Source organism: Onychostoma macrolepis, chromosome 18, assembly GCF_012432095.1.
Source record: "Onychostoma macrolepis isolate SWU-2019 chromosome 18, ASM1243209v1, whole genome shotgun sequence".
NCBI classification, from domain to species: domain Eukaryota; kingdom Metazoa; phylum Chordata; class Actinopteri; order Cypriniformes; family Cyprinidae; genus Onychostoma; species Onychostoma macrolepis.
In genome coordinates, this window is record NC_081172.1 from 4,977,525 (window position 1) to 5,000,534 (window position 23,010).

Sequence of the window (23,010 nt, forward strand, 5' to 3'; positions counted from 1 at the left end):
GGCATCTGCTGATTTTGGAGACAGATTGGCCAGCCTTTTCGCAATTATTGGGGGTTTTGTGTGCGGATGCTTCTTGGGAGATGGGGCGGGGGAACCGAGAAGCGATGGCCCAGACTAGAGATGCGGTTTCGGGGCCTTCACCGACTGCCTCGGAGGAAACGAGAGCGAAGGAGGCGCTAAAGCCCCCTGAGCTGGATGACTTTCCTTTGGAGCAGTCCTGTGATGAGACGCTCAAAAACGCGTACGACCGGGTCCGCACCATCAACGGGCAGCTTCTCCAGCCTGATCAACCGCTCTCCTTCCCCTATTTTTCCCTTATAAAAGATAGGTTGTATCGGGTGACCCAAGATGCCCGGGTAAAAGGAAATACAACCCAACTGTTAGTCCCAAAAAGCCGCCGGGAAATGCTTTTCCAGGCGGCTTATTGTAGTCCCATGACAGGCCACTTGGGTGAAGCAAAAACACGGCTCATGGCCCGATTCTTTGTGGTGTGCGGCGTGCCGTGAATGTCAGCTGGTTAATCCGCCGGCCCTCTCAAAAGCGCCCTTGCGCCCATTACCCCTCATAGAGGCCCCCTTCGAGAGAATTGGTATGGACCTCATCGGGCCATTAGAACGTTCGGCACGCGGACATCGTTTTGCATTAATTCTGGTGGATTATGCAACACCATATCCGGAAGCAGTGGCGTTACGCACCATATCTGCAAAGAGTGTGGCGGATGCGCTGTTTCGAATCATCTCCCGAGTGGGAATTCCGAAAGAGATTCTCACTGATCAGGGCACGGCGTTTATGTCACGTATGCTAAGCGAACTATATGAACTGTTGGGCATTAAATCGATTCGCACCAGCGTCTATCACCCACAAACGGACGGCTTGGTGGAACGATTTAATCGCACCTTGAAATCCATGGTTCGTAAGTTTGTAAAGGAAGACGCCAAAAATTGGGATAGGTGGCTCGAGCCCCTGTTGTTCGCGGTGCGGGAGGTTCCGCAAGCCTCCACTGGGTTTTCCCCATTCGAGCTTCTTTATGGGCGTCAGCCCCGGGGGGTGCTTGACATCATTAGAGAGGCTTGGGAGGAGGGGCCTTCAGACAGCCGTAGTGAAATTCAGTACGTCATGGACCTCCGAGCAAAACTCCACAGGTTGGGGCGGCTCTCTATGGAGAATTTGCTCCAGGCTCAGGACAGACAAAGTCACTGTACAACAGGGGTGCGCGAGAGCGTCGATTTACCCCGGGAGATAAAGTGCTTGTATTACTTCCAACGTCTAGCTCGAAATTACTGGCAAAGTGGCAAGGACCTTTTGTGGTTACACGGCGAGTTGGGGATCTCGATTATGAGGTAAGGCGAACGGACAGGGGTGATTCATGTCAAGTGTATCATCTCAATCTTTTAAAACGCTGGAATGAGGTGTCATCGGTAGAGTTAACAGCGGCCGTTTCAGTAGAGGAAGATCTCAGACCAGAAGCGGCTATCAAAATCAATCCGCTCGCTCTGGTTCCCGGAGGAGATCACCTCTCGCCGCTGCAGCTCACGGATGTAGCCAGGTTGCAAGCAGAATTTGCGGATGTGTTTTCACCCCTGCCCGATCGCACGGACCTCATACAGCACCATATCGAGACGCTCCCTGGGGAAGTGGCACGCAGCCGGCCCTATCGTTTACCTGAACACAAAAAAAAAAGTGGTTCAGGAGGAATTAAAGGCCATGCTAGACTTGGGGGTGATAGAAGAATCGCATAGCGACTGGGCAAGCCCGATAGTTTTGGTGCCTAAAACGGACGGCTCAGTCCGGTTCTGTGTCGATTACAGGAAGGTGAATGCCGTGTCGAAATTCGACGCTTATCCGATGCCCCGAGTTGACGAACTGCTTGATCGGTTAGGCTCGGCTCGCTTTTATTCAACACTGGATTTAACGAAAGGGTATTGGCAGATCCCCTTATCGCCCTTATCCAAAGAAAAAACAGCCTTCACCACGCTGTTCGGCTTACACCAATTTGTTACGCTTCCGTTCGGCTTGTTCGGGGCTCCCGCCACCTTTCAGCGTCTCATGGACCGAATCCTCCGGCCACATAGCGCCTACGCCGCTGCCTATCTCCATGACATCATCATACACAGTAATGATTGGCAGCGGCATATGGAACATCTGCGCGCTGTCCTGAGATCGCTGTGGGTGGCTGGACTCACGGCGAACCCGCGGAAGTGTGCTATTGGGCGGGTGAACCGTGCCTAGTGTGAGTACACCCTTATTTAGACGTTTTAGTATTGTCCAGTCAATCTTGGGTTGAGCATTCAAGTTTGCTCAGGCAAGTTTTTCATCGTTGGCAGAAGCAAACCTTACCATTAAATTAGCCAAATGTGAATTTGGTAAAGCCACTTTAGTTTACCTGGGGAAAGTTATAGGAAGAGGACAAGTTTGTCCCATCCCTGCAAAGGCTACAGCTATTTGTGATTTCCCACCACCAGCTGACCGAAAACAATTACGGCGCTTTTTAGGAATGGTGGGTTGCTATCGCATGTTTTGTAAAAATTTGTAGCATCTCCCCTTACCAATCTACTGAGCCCTAAAACATAATTTTGTACAACCTCGACATTAGACTCATTCGAGGCAAAGACAAGGTGGTGGCTGATGATGCCCTATTCAGGATGGGGTAGGTGCATAGGTAGGTGTACCGAAAAAAAAATGGTAAGATTTGTCTCTAGAACATTTTTCTGATGGTGATGGTTAAGGGGTGAAGGTGTTGCATGTGTAATTTAACAGGTTATTTTTTTCCCTTTTGTAATGATTTTTCTGCTCTGCAAGGATCAGAAGTGGGGGGTTTTTGTTTGTTTTTTGTCATCTATGAGCAGATCCCGTACACCTGTGGATCGTACAAGCGTGGCTATAAGAAATCTTGTTGCCACATCAAGGCAGCAGGATTTTCAGCGGCGGTCCAGTTGCGCTCCCCTTTGTTTCTATTTTCTGTTTACCCGACTGTTTTCCTCCCCACCTTATGTTGTTTTTGCTTTGAAGTAAATTCCCCTATTGAACCGAGCCCTTTTGTGTTATGGCTGTGACCGTAACAGTATCTCCATTTGTAATGATGAGGATATCATCAGATTCACAGTCTTGAAAAGGAAGAAAACAACAAGAGGAAACTAACTGTTAGTGTGCACAAAACTAAAGCCCCGTTCAGACTACACAATTTGTTTTTGTCACTGTGTCAGATTATGCGATTTTGACTCATAAAATCTTGTCGTGTCATGAAAAAGAAACATGTCAGACTATACGATGCAACCTGACCATTCATCGCATGCCATCATTAACAACGTGCGTGCTGTCATCAATAGCACGGGACAAGACAGAAGGTGCTATGAGCGTAAACAAACAATGGCTAGCAAACAGCGTGTTTTGCCCTGTCTTGTCATCAGAAAAACCCAAAAATGAAAGAAAACCTGACAATGGACACAAATCTGGATGGCGTGAAGATGATGGTATGGACTGTCAAAGAGAACTGAGATAAAATAGCTTTTATTTGACCTTTTTTCACTGTGTCGTGACTCGCGGTAGTCCCTCATTATAAATGCAGGAGTATTGTTGCCATAGCTCCACGAACATTTCCTCCATTGTAAAATTACACCTAGCAGGACCAATGCCATTGTCTCTCTTTCATTTTGGCATGTTTGAAAGCTTGTACAAAGGTGCTTCTGTGCTCCTATTGGCCAGTGTCACAGATGTGATGGAACTTGTTGTGTACGATGGAAAAAAAAAATTAAGCATGCTTTCTGTGTTGACGTCATGAAGCATAACAGAGGTGTTGTGCACTATATGACACACTACAAGAGATTAAACGACTGAATTGTGCATCCCAACGCCCATTGTCGTATATGGATCCCCACGACACCCTACGTCACAGAGATCATGGGAAAATCAGGCTAAAATCGTGTAGTTGTAACGGGGCTTAAGATCAAGTTATCTGAGCTTAATGAGTGAAAGTGTACCTGGACACTGGGGACAGCACTCTCCAGGAGGAGTGTATGCATTAGCACACGTCGGTGCCGGACATGATGCAACACCACATACTGTCTGACCATCCTGCACACACAAACACATTAATGTATATAAACTAGCTAATAATTATGAAAGTACTAGTCAAAAGTTTGTAAACATTACTTTTTAAAAAATGTTTTAAATCAGCATATTAGAATGATTTCTGAAGGATCATGTGACACTGAAGACTGGAGTAGTGATGCAGAAAATTCAGCTTTGCATCACAGGAGTAAATTATACTTTAAAATATATTACAATAGAAAATTGTCATTTCAAATTAAAATAATATTTACTAAAATGATTCCTTTTTACTGTATTTTTAATTAAATGATTCAAATGCAGCCTTGGAAGAGACTTTAAAAACATTTAATTAATCATTAAAAGTAATTAAAAACATTTAAAATTCATAATCAGTTTCCAAACTTTAAACAAGAACTGTAATGAACAGCGCATTTCCCCCCAAATATTAAATATCTAATAAACACTGAAACATCTAAATAGTTGTTTATACTTGCTCATACAAACCCTGAACCCCGTTCAAGTCTGGTATTAAACGTTCATAAAATGTAAAATCTAGGATTTCTAATTGCATGTACCTGACAGGTGCACGTCTTACAGGCATCATCTGGGTCCCTGAATGTTTGGCCGTTTGCATACATGCGCTGCTTGTACTGGCACTGCCCACAGGAGTCACCACCTGTCATACAATTATCAATCACTGGATTGAACTGTGACTGATCTTAGTCTAAGCATCCACTGTTTCATCCTCTCAGCCTGAATATTCTGTGGCTCTGTTCCAAACCCTAGTGAGATGCCTATCTAGACAGCAATTGTAAGCATTATAGGAACTTCCAGATGTTTTGAAACAGCAGACAGTATGTGAAATGTTTTTACGTGGTCAGTTCTGAGAATAGGACTAAGAAATTTGTTCTAATAAAAATGCAAATATTTTATACTTTTTCAGATATAATTTTAAATATACTTCAAAATATAATACTACGGTGGCCGAGAGAGCTCAACGCGCTGCAACTTCAGAAAACACATGCAAATAGAAAAAGCACCAGCAAATCAAGAAAACATCTTCTTCAGTTTGACAGCAGGTGGTGCAAATGCTCACAACGCAAACAAATAAAGAAATGCGCTGCCAATTCTCACAACACAACCAAATAAAGAATTTTATTAGTTTCTTTATTTGGTTGTGTTGTGAGCATTTGCAGCGCGCGTGTTGTCAAATTGATGAAGTTGTTTTCTTAATTTGCAGGTGTTTTTTCTATCTGCAGCGCGTTGAGCTCTCTCGGCCACCGTATAATACAGATATTAAAATACAGTAAATGTGCATACAAATATTTTCGATAAGCTTTATTTATTTTTTGATATGCTTTTACTATACATTTTTGTGATACTTACAGCACTGACTCATTACCTTTGCAATACTCTAACTGGAGTAACTCTAATTAGAATCTAACATCAAACTCTGAAAGTTTTTCTCTCAGAGTTATTCAAATTAGTCAGGATTTGGCTAGGATGCTGCCTTACAAGGTAACTGTCTATGTATGTAGACATAGATCCAACTCATTTAGGTTTGGAACAGTGCCTCTGTGTTTTTCTTCCTGTCTTTCACAGTTTCTTTCTCTTACCTGGGGGATTTTGGCAGGGCACTCTGGGCGGATCTGGACAGACGTTAGGCCTACTACACCTCACCTGTCCACTTGCACAAGAACATGTTTGGCCAGCGTCAGTCCACGTGGCTCCTTCTTCATACTGAACACCATTCCACGTACATCCTACATACACGGACACAGAATGCAATGAACACATATACACTACTGTTCAAAAGTTTGGAGTCGGTAAGATTTTTTTTATCTCTTTAGGGCTGTCATGATATCAGATTTTTCACCACACAATTACCATGGCCAAAAGAATGAACAATAACGATATATTATTAAAAAATGTTACATTAAAGGTGGGGTATGTATTGTTTCAAAAACACTTTAGAATACTGAGTCGGTAACCAATCAGCATTAAGGGGCATGTCTACTCATGACGCAGAGAAGAGAGCTCTCAGTGCACATGACGGACATTAGCCGAGCTGAGCGACGACAGAAAGATAGAGATGGCTGATAAAAAAACAAAAGAGGAAAATGTCTGCGGAACAAAAGATGGCTTACACCGTGTCTACACCGGACGCACAGTTGTCGTGTCACGCCGCAACAGCTAAAGTCTGTCTACACTACACATCATTTGAAATTTGTGTTAATTCCTCATAAATAGAACGCGGCAGCAGTTTACTGTCGGGGATTTGTTGTGCGCGCCGTGCTGCATCCAGTGTAGACTGCATCACTGATTATATATTATAGTTATATAGTATTTTGTCGCACCGCGTCCCGCTGCTCGCGTCCGGTGTACGGTGTTACGATAGGGTGACCATATGTGCCATTGTTTTTGTGGTTGAGCACCCACATTGAGCTTTTGGCCTGTCGGATGTGCGCACTTTGATTGCGATCTATTCCTATAAATATACCCGTGCTACTTATAACTGGTTTTGTGATCCAGGGTCACAAATATCATGGTTATCGTCAGTACCGGCTGCATTTATGTGATTAATAATACAGTAAAACCAGTAATATTGTGAAATATTGTTACAATTTAATTAAAAATGTAATTTATTCCTGTGATGCAAAGCTGAATTTTCAGCATCATTACTCCAGTCTTTAGTGTCGCATGATCCTTCAGAAATCATTCTAATATGCTGATTTGCTGCTCAAAAAACATTTATTATCATCCAGTCGTTGAAACAAATCTTTTGTAACAATATAAATGTCTTTACTGTCACTTTTGATCAATTTAATGCATCCTTGCAGAAAAAAAAAGGATTAATTTCTAAAAAATATTATTGACCCAAAACATTTCAATGGCACTGTATGAGAGAATGTGTTTCATGTTAAAGTTAGTGGCAGCAGTATGTACTTCAGAATGCCTTACCTCTGCACACCGGACAGCAGGTGTTAGGAGGGGCTGGAGTGGGAACTGCACAGTTCGAATGTGGGCATCTTTCCTGATGACATCTCACGTTACCATTCTAACAAAAAAAAAACACAATATAATGTTACACAAGAATCAATGACGTCAGTGACATCAAACCTAGCATGACCAGCTTTGATGTGTCAAGTTTTAATATGCACAAATGCAAAAGAGTTTCAAGAGATTCAACTTTTTGGAAACTTCCTGAGAGGAAGCCAACATAAGGCTTCATAAATATACATAGTGCATTTTTACATAATACAAAATGCTATTTCATTTTAAGTCAACATTTTATTTTATGCAAAATAAACCAAATATTTAAACATTTTATTTATTAATTTAAACATGTCAACTTTTAACAAACAAAACTTATTTTATCAACAGTATATCTTTGATTAAATTGAAAAAAAAAAAAAACATTGACAAAATAAAAAAACAACCATTTTCATTAGAAATTTAATTGATTATCCTTGCTTGAAACTGAATTGACAATAGCTCTTTTCACTCTTAAGTGTGTGTTTCACCTTGCATAAACACTGGATGCATGGACCTCCACCAGGAGGCCTGAACTCTTCTCCATTTTCATAAACCCTTTCTTCATATTCACAAGCTGCAACACAGTAAAACACATTAGTATTTGTGTATTAAATCCAGGACAGCTCCATGTCTTTTTTTGATAATGTCTTTATATTTGCATGCTTATTTACTGTTACAAGTCGGACAGCACTGGTTGTGTGGTTTTGTTGGGTGCGTGCAACTCGTAGACGGACATGAAGATGTTGCAGATTCACACGACACTTGCCCACCCTGCATCAAAAGATATACCCACACATACACACAAATACATTCACATGATCATATATACACACACACACACACACACATATATATATATATATATATATATATATATAGTAAACACTCACCGAGCACTGACATCTTAAGCATGGATCCTGTCTGGACACAAAGGTTTGACCGTCTGTGTACACCTCACCCTCATGAGTGCACTCCTGAACACATCTGAACACCAACACACAGAACTGATTAACGAAGGTCAAATAAAGAGTGTTTCACCTCTGTCTCATTCACTCTTTTAGCTAAAAACGTGATGAAATGATAATACCGTGCACAACATTCTCCTGATTTCCTGACTGGATTTTGACAGGGAGTCGGTGGGCAGGGAGGGTACTGAATGCAATTTATATTTCCATTCTGGAAAAAAAAAGTTTGTTAAAAAATGTTTCTAGAATGTAATTATTTTTTATTTGGAAAACCATTTCATCCAAATCAATTTGAGATTTTTTTTTTATTTGTCGCTTTTATTCAAAGCGATTTACACTGCATTCAGAGTAAAAATTGTATCAGTTCATGCATTCTCTAGGGAAGAAAATAAAATAAAATTGACATATCAGTGACGGTGAAGCGTAGCAGATTATAAACAAAAATAAAAATACTTAAAAACTTAAAATTAAAAAAAATTAATTTAAAATTTCATAATCAATGACAGTGAAGCAGCAGATTACAAACAAAAATGCAAGTTTTGAAAAACAATAAAATAAAATTAATAAATAATTTAGGCAAGGCAAGTTTATTTATATAGCACATTTCATACACAATGGTAATTCAAAGTGCTTTACATAAAAGGAAGTGAAATAGTCATTATTAAAAATAATAAAAATCACAACAATAAAAACAAAGTGATTTAAAAATAGATTTTAAAAGAATTTAAAACATTTAAGAATAGAAAGTGATTATACATAGTGCAATCAGTTCGGACGTAGCACAGTGCTCATTCAACAAATGCACAGCTAAACAGATGAGTTTTGAGTCTGGATTTAAAAGTGGCTAATGTTTTAGCACATCTGATCTCTTCTGGAAGCTGGTTCCAACTGCGGGCGGCATAATAGCTAAAAGCAGACTCCCCTTGTTTTGTGTGAACCCTTGGTATTTCTAACTGACTCGATCCTAATGATCTGAGTGGTCTGTTAGGTTTATATTCAGTGAGCATATCTCCAATGTATTTAGGTCCTAGGCCATTTAGAGATTTATAAACGAGTAGAAGTACTTTAAAATCAATCCTAAATGTAACTGGAAGCCAGTGTAAGGACCTGAGGACTGGTGTAATATGCTCAAATTTTCTGGTTCTAGTCAGAATCCTGGCAGCAGCGTTCTGGATGAGCTGCAGCTGTCTAATGGTCTTCTTTGGAAGGCCGGAGAGGAGACCCATTCAATAATCCACCCTGCTGGTGATAAAGGCATGAACCAGTTTCTCCAAGTCTTGACTGGAAACAAAACATCTAATTCTTGCAATGTTTTTGAGATGATAGTATGCTGATTTAGTTACTGCTTTGACATGACTACTAAAACTAAGGTCTGTCTCCAGAAACACCCCAAGATTTTTGACTTGGTTTTTAGTTGATTGACCCCTAGAGTCAAGGTATGCATTCACCTTGAGAACTTCATCTTTGTTTCCAAATGCAATGACTTCAGTTTTCTCCTTATTTAACTGAAGAAAGTTCTGGGACATCCAACAGTTTATTTCATCAATGCATTGGCAGAGGGAGTCAATGGGGCTGTAGTCATTTGGAGATAAGGCTAGGTAAATCTGGGTATCATCAGCATAGCTGTGATAGGCAATTTGGTTCCTTCTCATTATTTGACTTAGTGGGAGCATATACAGGCTAAACAAGAGCGGTGCAAGAATTGAGCCTTGTGGGACTCCGCATGTCATGGACGTCCACTTAGACTTATGCTCTCCTATACTCACATAATAACCTCTCCCTTCTAAGTATGACCTGAACCATTTGAGTACCATCCCAGAAAGCCCGACCCAGTTTTCCAGTCTCTCTAGAAGTATGTTATGATCAACAGTGTCAAACGCAGCACTAAGATCTAGTAGTACCAGCACTGATATTTTGCCTGAATGAGAATTGAAGCGAATATCATTTATTATCTTAATGAGTGCTGTCTCTGTGCTATGATGTGCTCAGAAACCAGATTGAAAATTGTCCAGGTATCCATTTAAGTTTACGTGGTTGTTCAGCTGATTAAAAACTACCTTTTCAATAATCTTACCTATGAACGGAAGATTTGATATTGGTCTATAGTTGTTCAACATTGTGTTATCAAGATTGCGCTTTTTCAGAAGGGGCTTAACAACTGCAGTTTTCAGGGAGCTTGGAAATGTCCCAGAAAGAAGTGAGGCGTTCACCACTTCTAAGAGATCTGCTTCTAAACAGTTAAGCACACTTTTGAAAAAAGATGTGGGAAGTGTGTCAAGATAGCAGGTTGATGATTTAAGGTGCTGTACTATTTCTTTCAAAATTTTGCAATCAATTGCTTCAAAAACAGACATAGTCACTTCTTTTTGAAATTGCGGTCGAATCTGTGTGACCTCTGCAAAATTAGATATGCCAATCTCCTTTCTGATATTATTGATCTTCTCAGAAAAGAAGGAAGCAAACTCATTGCATTTACTGTCGGAGAGCATTTCACTGGGAATCTGACTTGGGGGGTTTGTCAGTCTCTCCACAGTAGCAAAAAGAGTGTGAGAGTTGTTTAAGTTACTGTTTATAAGGTTTGAAAAGTAGGTCTGTCTAGCTGTGGCTAGTTCCACATTGAAAGCATGAAGGCTGTCTTTATAGATGCTATAGTGAATTTCAAGTTTTGTCTTCCGCCACATCCGCTCAGCTTTTCTGCATTGTCTTTTCATACTCTGAGCTGCTGTTGATTTTCTCCATGGTGATTTTTGTCTGCCATTCTTCTTGCAGACCCTTGTCGGAGCAATATCATCAATAACATTCTTAACTTTTGAGTTAAAAGAATCCAGGAGAAGATCAACAGAGTCTGCAGAAATGCTTGGTGTTAAAGATATAGCCTTCATAAATAGCGCACTAGTTTTCTCATTAATGCATCTCTTTCTGACAGAGACAGATCTAGATTCAGTGGTAACAGAGATCAATATATCAAAGAAAATACAGAAGTGATCAGATAGTGCTACATCCTTAACAACAATGGATGAAATTTTTAGACCTTTACTTATGAGTAAATCTAGAGAGTGTCCACGATTGTGTGTGGGTCCATGCACATGCTGGATCAGATCAAAAGTGTTTAAAACTGAAATAATTTCTTTTGCAGTTTTGATTTCTGCATTATCTATGTGAATATTAAAATCCCCTGCAATAGTAAAACAGTCAAACTCTGAGGAAATCATTGATAACAGTTCTGTGAACTCTTCAACAAAGGCTGGAGAGTATTTTGGAGGCCTGTAAATAATGATAAACAGAATGCGTGGAGCACCTTTCAGCACAATACCTAGATATTCAAAGGACAAATACTGACCAAATGACACTTGCTTGCATTGATAAACATCTTTAAATAGAGCAGCTACACCTCCACCTCTCCTAACAGTCCTGCAGACACTTGTAAAGTTAAAGTTAGGAGGGGCTGTTTCATTGAGGACTGTTGCACTGCAGCTGTCTTCAAGCCATGTTTCATTTAGAAACATAAAATCCAGGTTGTTTGTGGTTATAAAATCATTGATCAGAAATGATTTATTTTTTAGTGAGCGAATGTTTAAAAATGCTAACTTGATGGAATTACATTTTGTCTCTACAGCAATCTTAGATTGACGCATTACAGGCCGCAGATTAGATGGGTCAGCCGTACGGCTTGAGAAGGCCTTAGACTTCCTATCACGTGATAAAACAGAAATATAAAAAGCTACAGGCACACTGGGTTCCCGCTTGTTCTGTGAACATTTGTGAGTGTTGCTGCTAATATAGCGGGGACCCGACACATATCACTGAGAGCTGTTATCAGTTGTTTTTGGTTCACCTACAGCCGATGGAGGAGGGTTTGGGCCCTGGCGTTGTGGCAGCGGACGGAGAGCTCTCACAGGAGGAGGAGGGAGAGCTGGGCATGAAGTCTTTGGTGGTTGTGGGGCCCGCCGTTTTTTAGTTGATATCTGGGGGCTTGCAGCGAACGAGTGGGAGAGTTTGGTCCCAGCATAAACCAGTTCCTCCATTTTCTGTGAGAAGCTTAGAAGTGGAGATTCTGGAGAGAGGGATAGTGTGTCTGGCGAGCGGGGCTCTGGCTCTGGTGTTTCCGGTGGCTGTGATATGTTGTCCTGGCTTCCCTGGCTGTTTTCCAGATAGTTGTCCTTGGGTGCTGAGTCTTGGAGCTGATGTAGTACGTCACAGTCTGTTTGTGATGATAGTCTCTGTGAGGAAAGTTTGTTTTGGCTGCGTGGTGTTATCAGTGTCCTTGTGGGATGTGTCAACCATAAGATGACTCTGAGGCTGACATGAAGTCCTGTGGTCACTCATATTCTGTCCAGGTGTGTGTGTGCCATTGAGGCCGAGTGGATTGGCACACACCACTGAAGGATGACGGAGGGAGAAATAGATATTGTCCTTTAGCACTCTCGCACCAAGTTTGTTTGGGTGGAAGCCGTCCAGTTTAAACAGTTGTCTATGGCCCCAGAAAATATTGAAGTTGTCGATGAAGTTGACTCCTTTTGTACTGCAGGTTCTTTGTAGCCATGTATTCAGCCCAAGCAGCCGTGAAAACATGTTAGCTCCCCTTGCTGGGAGTGGTCCACTGATGAACGACTGAACTTCAAGTCTTTGAATTGTTTCAAAGAGTTCACTGAAATCCTTCTTAAGCAGTTCTGACTGCTCTTTCCGAATATCGTTCTTCCCCACATGGATGATGATTCGATTTGCAGTCTTGTGCTTCATCAGAATGTTCAAGTTCCTTGTTCACATCAGAGACGGTTGCTTGAGGAAAGCAGCATGTAGTTGTAGTCCTGCTACTGATGTTTCTGATAATAGAGTCGCCCACTATCAGAGTCCTGGGCTCGGCTGCGCTCTGAGCTGAGTGCCGCTGTCTGCTCGACCTCGAGCGCCTGTTAGTAGCGACGTTAGCTGCTGGCTGATTCGATCCATGTTTTGTCACATTTGGGGATTCCTCACCCACATTCATTAATGCTTCGAATCGGTTCTCAAGATGTATAGGGGGTTGTAAAATGCCAGTGTTTACAAGTCTTGTCATAGCCGTATCTGGGGTAGAGGATGCTACCGCAGCAATACGAGATACTCGTGACAATCTGATGTCTCGAGTGCCTTTGGGTCTCGCTCCCTGTTTGTGTCTTGTCTGTCGATCAGCTTGTTCTTCTACACTTTGTATAAACTGTTGAGATTCACTAGATTCACAGGACTCACCGGCTGTATGCCGCGGGGGTCTGTGATGCCGATCTGCTGTGTGTTCCACCTGTTTTGGAGGTCCAGCAAGTAACTTTGTTTCAAGAACCGCAATCCTTTGTAGAAGTCTGTGGCAGTTCATGCAGCAAGTAGATTCCACAAGGGGCATTTTCTTTCCCGTCTGTTTGAATGTAGGCAGCTGTGTTTTCCCGTCTCCGGAATGTAAACTGCTGGCAGTGGGAGGCAAAGAGTCTTCCTTTTCTAAAAACTGTGTTGTTTGAGCACTGTGCTGATATGCTGAAGTTAAAATCTTAGAGAAATCTGAGAAAAGTGCATAAATATGGAGCGAAGCGCAGAGCAATAAGCAGGAGCGTCCGAACAGTAGCGAAGCCGGAAGCAGAAGGTGATGGTGAAGCGTAGCAGATTCATTATTATTTATTAAATACAAAAAATATATATAAATGACAGTGAAGCCGTATATAAACAAAAATATAAGTATTAATTCTTTTTTTAAATTACATATCAATGACAGTTAAGCAGATTCTACAAAATTCAAAAAATATTTTAAAACTTAAAATAAAATAAAAATACATGCAAATAAATGACATACCGTATCAATGAGAGTGAAGAAGCAGATTACAAACAAAAATGCAAGTTTTGAAAAACATTAATAAAACAAAATTAATAAATAACTTTAATTAATTAAAAAAAAAATTACATATCAATGACAATGAAGCAGTTTATAAATAAAAATATAAGTATTAAAAAAAAATTGTACACGGAATAAAATCAAATGAAATAAAATAATAAAATATGATAAAATAAAAAGTAAGTAGAAATTATAAACAAACAAAAGTTGCAAAGCAGATTCTTACGCAACTTACCTCACATTTACACGTGGGATCACATGTGGGTCCTGGCGGCAGAGTCATCCCGTTTGGGATGTCTATTCCATTCAAACTGCAACCTGTGAGAAATAAATGTATCAAACTAATTTAAAGTATAAGTAGTCATTTACTAGACACTTCTTTCCAAAGTGATATATTCCTAGCCTTTCAATAAATGTTTGTTGTTATAACCTGTAGACCTATCATGGCATTGTTGAACTCCGACAAACATTTTTTTCTTGGAATAATTTCCAGTATGTATCAAAAAAGTAAACTGAGAGAATTTTGATTTCATGTTCTCAACTGTTCTTAACTTTTTAAATGTTTTAAACAGTTTTATATTTAAAACATGATATATATTTATCATATTTAAAAGGTTGGACACACCGTCACAGACAGGACAGCAGGATCCAGGAGGAGCAGTGGCTGGGCTATTACAACGGATATTACAGCGCTCACTCTCACACTGAACCAGACCCTCCTATAGAGAGAGAAACAGATTATAATTGAAGAATAAAACACTGATGGTCCAAAAGCAGCTCGCTAACAGGTGAAGCCCCACCGTGCATGCACAGGTCGTGCAGGGGTCATTAGGAAGCTTCCACTGAGAGCCATGCTGGTGCCGCACACTGTCCTGGACACAACCTTCATATCACCAGAAAAACTCTTTTGATAAGTATGAGCTTTTAAAGACAATCTTAAATTAAGTTAAATTTTCATTCAAATTGACAAAAATGTAGAAAAGGTCCACAACACACTTACTTCGACACCTGGGACAGCACTGCCCACCTACAGTCTCCACCAAATTACAGGCAATTTCAGAACACGTCTCGGTGTTACAGACTATATTCCCTGACTATAAGAAACACACACAGACACACACACACACACACACACACACACACACAACCTACTTAATTAGTGCTGATTTTAAAGGGGAAAATAAATTACTGTTTAACTTTAAAGCATTGCAAGTACATGAAATACTTAAAATAAAAATAAAAAACATTATAAAATTTTTTTTTTTTTTTAAATTTGACATATTGCTTTGGCAACTAACTAAAATAAGTTGAAGTACTAAAATGATTCAAACTAAAAATAAATTTAATTAAATGTTTGTTTGTGTTGTATGTATGTTTTAATAATATATACACACAAATAATATACAATAATAAATAATATACAATAATATAACTATTAATATGTATATAATGTATGTATGTATGCACATTTATGTATGTAATAGTAATGACAAAAAAACATAAAATTACTAAAACTGAAACAAATTTTAAATAAAAATTGAAAACATAAAAATAAAAGCTAATTCGAAGTATTAATAAATACTACAATAGTATACTAAAATAACACTTGTTATATAATAAAATTAATTTCGCAAGAATAATAAGTTGTCAAGGCGCCGGTCTGATCTGGGTTTGTTTTTGTTGTGTTCTGGTCTGTCTGGAGCACATGGCTGTCAGTTGGTATTTGTGTTCACCATGTGCTCTATTGTCTATTGTTACCCCGCCCCTCTTGTTACCTTATTATCTTGTTAGGGTTAACACCTGTTTTAGATCATTAAGTCACCCTTTATATTCCCCTCTTGTTTTCTGTCCTGTGCCAGATCGAATCTATGCTCTGTTGAGTTAACCTGGCTCTTGTCGCTGTTGACTGTTATCAAGCCTAGTCTTGCTTAGTTTCCTTTGCATTTATTTTATACTTTTGATATTAGGGTTTTTCTTTTGATTAGAGGTCTGTGCTATCTAGTTCCTTGTTTTTTTGAGCTCCTGCCTTTTAGTTTAGTTTCTTTTGTTTTTGGTTTTCCCCATTTGCTCCCCAGCTCCCTCTTTGGCTGCTGGACTCCCTACTGCCTGCCTGCCTCCCTCCCATCCCTTGCGGCCCAGCTCTACCTGCTTCCCTGCCCTTCTAGTTCTATCTATCCATCCAGCTGCTCAGCTAAGATCAGTCTCGTCCACCAGCCTCAGGAGATCCCATTTAAGTCAGCTAGGCTTCTGCCGCCTTCCTCCTGGAACCTCTCTCCCACCCTCGCCATTCCTTGTGCCCTGTTGTTCATTGGAGAGCTTCTGTCTCGTAGTTCTTGGACTGTTGCTCTCTGCCAATCACTCAGAAACCCCTTTCCTAGACGCCTCCTGCTGAGCTGACATTCTCTTCCACGGACCTGGCTGGAATCTCTCCTGGTTACCCTCTCAGACGGTGACTAGTTCCTGAGTTCCTGTTTTGTGTTTGAAACTCAATAAATCTGTTATCCCCGAAACTGATTCCTCTTCCTTTACCACCCTGACATAAGTGAAGTAATCTGTCACTTTTTGGATTAACAACATACTGTAATACTTCCTGTTTCAATTTGTTAATTTTTTTAATTTAAATTTGTGATCAATTTTGCAAACTAAGTATGTGGTGGGATGCAACTATAAACTCATATTACTTTCCAGTAAGTAAGGTATAATGTAAAGTATACTTTTTCTAAGGAGTATTAAAAAGAGTAAAATGAAACAGAAAAATTTCTCAGGTTAAAAGTTCTGTCAACTAAATGCTAAATAATTAGTACTAATACTAAATACTAATTAACTCACACCAATGCTCTTGTAATATAAAATATACATTTGTTGTAAATAATAGTCACAATATTCTAAATGTACAATGTTTAACTGTAACTTTGTGTTGACTCATCCCCAACAAGGACAAAATCTCAGCCTTACATTGCACACACAGCGTTTGCAGGGGTCACGGGAGGGTTGAACAGAGACGCCGTCTAGAATAACCTGCCCCTCAAAGTTACAGCGGGAACAATCTTTGCAGCAGGAGCCGAACGGTGGTTTCACACCATCCTGACACGTCTGAGGGCACTGCTGCACATCAACACACGCCTGATTCCCACCCTGATCAGCAAAACACAATACGTGCAAACAAGCGTGAGGTCACTGCATCCACTAACTAGTTGGAGGAACCTGTCATTCATTGTATGTGTGTAAACGAGGGAGATGAAGCACCTGACAAGAACAGGTCTGGCAGCCATCGATGGTACTGAAAGAGCCATTGTATGGACGACCGCCTACAATACATGCTGCAAAGGACATAATAAAATACACACAAATTACAGTGTGAACTGGTCCAGAACTGTTAGAGTCACAAATACATGATAGAGGTCAAATGAAAGAGCTCAAATGTGCTTGTGATTGTACTGGAGCAGGTGGGACAGCACTCTCCAGGTCTCTTATAGGGGGTTGGACACAGGGTGGGTGGACACTGAATGGGGTCACATGCCACCTGACCGTTCTGCAAATGAACACGTGCAATCCAGGTTAACATGATAAAAGTTCATTGGTTGAGCAATTTGCAGACATGTTTAAAATTCAGCTCTTATTCATTTTAGTTTAGTAGTTTAGTAATTTATTTTGTACAGTAAAGAGCATGCCAGTATTATTTTAGTATCATTGATATACCAATATAGTTTTTGTTAATATTTTGAATTAGGTTTTATTTTTAGATTTTCTGTTTTCACTTTAGCTTTAGTTATATATTTATAATATAAATATATTATATATAATATAATATAATTAATATAATTAGTGCTGTCATCCAATCACATCTAAAATAAAAGTTTCTGTTTTCATAATATGTGTGTACTGTGTATATTTATTATGTCTATATAAATACATACACATACAGTACATGTATATATTTAAGAAAAATATGTTATATTTATATATTAAATATATTTATATAATATAAATAATTATATTATATTAATTAATATATAAATAATATAAATACATACATGTAAATGTAAATATTTTCAAAATATATAGTACTGTATGTGTGTGCATTTATATATATACATAATAAATATACACAGTACACACATATATTATGTAACTTTTAGTCTGGATGCGATTAATCGCTTGACCGCACTAAATATAATATAATATAATATAATATAATATAATATAATATAATATAATATAATATAATATAATATAATATAATATAATATAATATAATATAATATATAATATAATATAATATAATTAATATCATATAATATAATATAATATAATTAATATCATATAATATCATATAATATAATATATAATATAATATAGTCATGTGTGTTCCTGTTGAGTTTCCTGTGTTCCTTCATTAATCATTGTATTCACCTGTGTTGTATTATCTTATCAGTTCCCTTTGTTTGGTTCTTGCTTATAAGTCCTCAGTTCTCCCCTAGTCTTTGTATTGGATTAATGTTATTTTGCAATGGAATTTGTGTGTTGATGATTAAAATCCCTTTACGTTTACTCCTTCGTGCGCCTTTGTTCTACAACCACGTCCCGTGACAATAATATAATATTTTTATATTGTGTTGTAATATTTTGTCATTTTTAGTTAAACTACACGAAAATAAGACCTGCTGCCTTAGCAACCAGCTGAAATAAAAAAGTTAACATTTATATTATTTCACGAGATGTTTTTTATGGTTTTCAGTTTTAGTTATGAGCTCCATATTCTCCTATAAAATAAAATTCTTTGGTTTATAACTTAACATACAATCTCTGAATATACGCTTACTATATTTCCTATAGGCTAATTCTAATACTCTGAAATATGTGAACAGTAATATGAGATTACTTAGCCCTTTTATCATCTTTTTCTTGAGTGGTTTTTAAAGGTTTTGTGGTACAGTCCTTTTATCTTAATTTAAATTTCATCCCCACAAGGAGAACACCCATAAACACACACACACACACACAGTAGACTCACAGAGCAGCTGCATTTGAGGCAAGGGTTTGATCTCGACATAAACTGCTTCCCGTTCTCATAGATTTCACCCTCATGTTCACACCCTAAAGATTTACACCAAAGAAAAAACAAATACACCTTTTATAATGCACATTTGGAGTAGCACTTAAATACTATAGTATATGAAAGTGTCACTCATTCATTGGTGTATACAGTGGGGCAAAAAAGTATTTAGTCAGCCACCAATTGTGCAAGTTCTCCCACTTAAAAAGATGAGAGAGGCCTGTAATTTCATCATAGGTATACCTCAACTATGAGAGACAAAATGAGAAAAAAAATCCAGAAAATCACATTGTAGGATTTTTAAAGAATTTATTTGCAAATTATGGTGGAAAATAAGTATTTGGTCAATAACAAAATTTCATCTCAATACTTTGTTATATACCCTTTGTTGGCAATGACAGAGGTCAAATGTTTTCTGTAAGTCTTCACACACTGTTGCTGGTATTTTGGTCCATTCCTCCATGCAGATCTCCTCTAGAGCAGTAATGTTTTGGGGCTGTCGCTGGGCAACACGGACTCCAAAGATTTTCGATGGGGTTGAGATCTGGAGACTGGCTAGGCCACTCCAGGACCTTGAAATGCTTCTTACGAAGCCACTCCTTCGTTGCCCGGGCGGTGTGTTTGGGATCATTGTCATGCTGAAAGACCCAGCCACATTTCATCTTCAATGCCCTTGCTGATGGAAGGAGGTTTTCACTCAAAATCTCACGATACATGGCCCCATTCATTCTTTCGTCTACACGGATCAGTCGTCCTGGTCCCTTTGCAGAAAAACAGCCCCAAAGCATGATGTTTCCACCCCCATGCTTCACAGTAGGTATGGTGTTCTTTGGATGTAATTCAGCATTCTTTCTCCTCCAAACACGACAAGTTGAGTTTTTACCAAAAAGTTATATTTTGGTTTCATCTGACCATATGATCATCCAAATGCTCTCTAACAAACTTCAGACGGGCCGGACATGTACTGGCTTAAGCAGGGAGACACGTCTGGCGCTGCAGGATTTGAGTCCCTGGCGGCGCAGTGTGTTACTGATGGTAGTCTTTGTTACTTTGGTCCCAGCTCTCTGCAGGTCATTCACTAGGTCCCCGTGTGGTTCTGGGATTTTGCTCACAGTTCTTGTGATCATTTTGACCCCACGGGTGAGATCTTGCGTGGAGCCCCAGATCGATGGAGATTATCAGTGGTCTTGTATGTCTTCCATTTTCTAATAATTGCTCCCACAGTTGATTTCTTCACACCAAGCTGCTTACCTATTGCAGATTCAGTCTTCCCAGCCTGGTGCAGGTCTACAATTTTGTTTCTGGTGTCCTTGACAGCTCTTTGGTCTTAGCCATGGTGGAGTTTGGAGTTGGACTGTTTGAGGTTGTGGACAGGTGTCTTTTATACTGATAACGAGTTCAAACAGATGCCATTAATACAGGTAACGAGTGGAGGACAGAGGAGCCTCTTAAAGAAGAAGTTACAGGTCTGTGAGAGCCAGAAATCTTGCTTGTTTGTAGGTGACCAAATACTTATTTTACCGAGGAATTTACCAATTAATTCTTTAAAAATCCTACAATGTGATTTTCTGGATTTTTTTTTCTCATTTTGTCTCTCATAGTTGAGGTATACCTATGATGAAAATTACAGGCCTCTCTCATCTTTTTAAGTGGGAGAACTTGCACAATTGGTGGCTGACTAAATACTTTTTTGCCCCACTGTATATCAAAGCACAGTGTGTGTGTGTGTGTGTAGAGATGCATTGTGGGTACTTGTTTGGCAGGCAGGGCAGCACGTTGTCTGAGGAGCAGGTGGTTGCTGACAGGACCGTGATGGACATGGATTCACATTACACTCTACTCTGCCATGCTAGATCACACACACACACAAAAACTGTCACAGTTGCACAAGACATGCCAGCAGGAGGGAAGGACACGAGTGAAGATCAAAGACCAAATCTTTAAGATTTCATACCTCACATGTACATCGGTTGCAGTCGTCTGGGCTGAAGACATCACCATTGCTATAGATATTGCCATGAAAGCTGCATTCTGCAATCAGAGACATGCATAAGTTGTATTGCACTGGAATGAAACCCCTATGGACACAATCTGAGATGAGCATTTCAATGAACCACAGCAGGTAAAAGTGTGTGTGTTTGTGGGTGTCTGCCAGCATATTTCCTGCCTGCATCAGATTCAATCTTATCTACAATATGAACTATAAAGATGTCTGAGAGTATTCCTGAGTGACTCCAGACTGTATTAGATATCTGATGTCTGAAAATGAGTTGTTAACAGCAATTCAGTGCATTCTCACGTAATGTGGGGTCAATGAGGTCAGTGGGATTCTTAAATGAATGCTTCTTTCAATATATATATATGTGTGTATATATATATATATATATATATATACTGTATATATAAACATTATAATTATTTTAATATGATAAATTATTTTTTATTATTAATTTTATTTTAATATGGTAAATTATTGTAGGTAATTTAATCAGACTACTTTTTGATTACTTTTAAATTACTTTTGACCAAACTTACAACTTTGATTTAAACAGGATCATTTTGTACCATATTCATACTAAAATGCAAAATTTAATTTTCAACTGTATATAAACAGAGCTAAGGATTTTCAAAGGATTCTGCCATAAAAGCAAAATAAACTAAGCAGATACAGTCATTCTGATATGCCTTTTTTAATACCATAAGTATCATATAGCATCATATATACTGTATATAAGTAAGATCACAATTTCAGTAAACAAGACAGAGAAAAGTAAGAGAGAGATTGTAGAATAAGACTGATATAAACAGCTGTTGGATTGTCTTCTGTTCTAAATCTGTAATCCACTCCGTCTAAACATTCACATCCAATTAGACAGAGAGCAAGAACAGAAAAGAGATAAAGAAAGCAAGAGAGGAGAAATAAATAACTTTTATTGCATTTACGAGTCACTGTGACGGGGCATTTGCACATAGCATGTGTGACAAGTATACACACACACACACACACACATTAAATCATCACACCTTTCTGTGCAAAAAAAAGATTCATTTTACTGAATACATCAAAATGTCCTACAACAGACCATAAAATCAAAATAGAATATGTTGATTGTATGTTTTTATACCAAGGGGTGCACCAGTGCAAATCCGTTTTGAACCACTAAGCATCACTCCATCACTACAGATAGATGCAGACAGATTACAGACCAGCAGATGCTTTTAATACCGCTACAAACTCACATACCCAAATTAAAAAAACACTCTGATCACAGGACATTAGGGAAAACCGGTCTCTACGAAGAATAAACAAATTTGTGCAATGCGGTTCATTATGTTCATTTGTGCCGTGCATGTAAATTCCCCTGATCTATGGTTTGATGACTGGCTTGCTGATTAAAGCTTAGATGGTTAATGAGTATGTATGTTGTAATTAATTATTGTGTGTTTTGATTCCTAATGCTGATGTAATGGATGTTAGATTACTCACCATTCAAGCGGTCGCATTGAACTTTCCCATGGGTGCAGTAACAGACGGTGTGGCTGTCAGGAGACCAGCGGGACCCCTCATTCATCTCACGCCCCTCCCACACGCACTTCCGTTTCGAACACTCACACGTTTCCAGGTAGTCAACTCTCGTCTGCAGGGCCGTGTTCTACATACATACAGAGAGTTGTTAAAACGTGTATGAAATCACTTGTTTGTATACTTATAAAAAGTATTACAAAAAATATTTTGAATTAGCTTTTACTTTTATTTTTGTATCTTGTATTAAATTAAAAAGCAAATATCTCAACAAAGGGTTAATTTATTTTATTTCAGTTTTAGTTTAATTTCAGTTAGTAATTTTAGACTTAATCTTAAATTCATAACCTCACTTACACTTAAACTTATTTCCGTTAGTTGGCAAGGTAACATTTTAACATACCTGTTATATATATATATATATATATATATATATATATATATATATATATATATATATATATATTTATTTATTTTATTTTATTTATTTTTTCAGTTTAATTTCAGTTTATTTTAGCACTTGAACTTATTT

At 38.7% G+C, this 23,010-nt stretch overlaps 1 protein-coding gene across 1 annotated transcript in view; it reads right to left on the reverse strand.

The window, feature by feature from the left end:
• The window catches only part of kcp (kielin cysteine rich BMP regulator), a 93,175-nt gene that overhangs the window by 55,185 nt on the left and 14,980 nt on the right, over nt 1-23,010 (reverse strand). The window contains exons 8-26 of the mRNA XM_058750698.1: nt 22,443-22,608; nt 20,910-20,986; nt 20,708-20,804; nt 18,914-18,996; nt 17,338-17,431; nt 17,146-17,219; nt 16,855-17,034; nt 14,900-14,993; nt 14,700-14,782; nt 14,525-14,618; nt 14,135-14,217; nt 8,171-8,259; nt 7,974-8,067; nt 7,755-7,854; nt 7,572-7,657; nt 7,009-7,105; nt 5,664-5,810; nt 4,623-4,723; nt 3,978-4,071 (exon numbers count right to left, since the gene is read on the reverse strand). Of these exons, the coding sequence (XP_058606681.1) occupies nt 3,978-4,071; nt 4,623-4,723; nt 5,664-5,810; nt 7,009-7,105; nt 7,572-7,657; nt 7,755-7,854; nt 7,974-8,067; nt 8,171-8,259; nt 14,135-14,217; nt 14,525-14,618; nt 14,700-14,782; nt 14,900-14,993; nt 16,855-17,034; nt 17,146-17,219; nt 17,338-17,431; nt 18,914-18,996; nt 20,708-20,804; nt 20,910-20,986; nt 22,443-22,608 (1,933 nt within the window). The remainder of the gene's footprint in view (nt 1-3,977; nt 4,072-4,622; nt 4,724-5,663; nt 5,811-7,008; nt 7,106-7,571; nt 7,658-7,754; nt 7,855-7,973; nt 8,068-8,170; nt 8,260-14,134; nt 14,218-14,524; nt 14,619-14,699; nt 14,783-14,899; nt 14,994-16,854; nt 17,035-17,145; nt 17,220-17,337; nt 17,432-18,913; nt 18,997-20,707; nt 20,805-20,909; nt 20,987-22,442; nt 22,609-23,010) is intronic.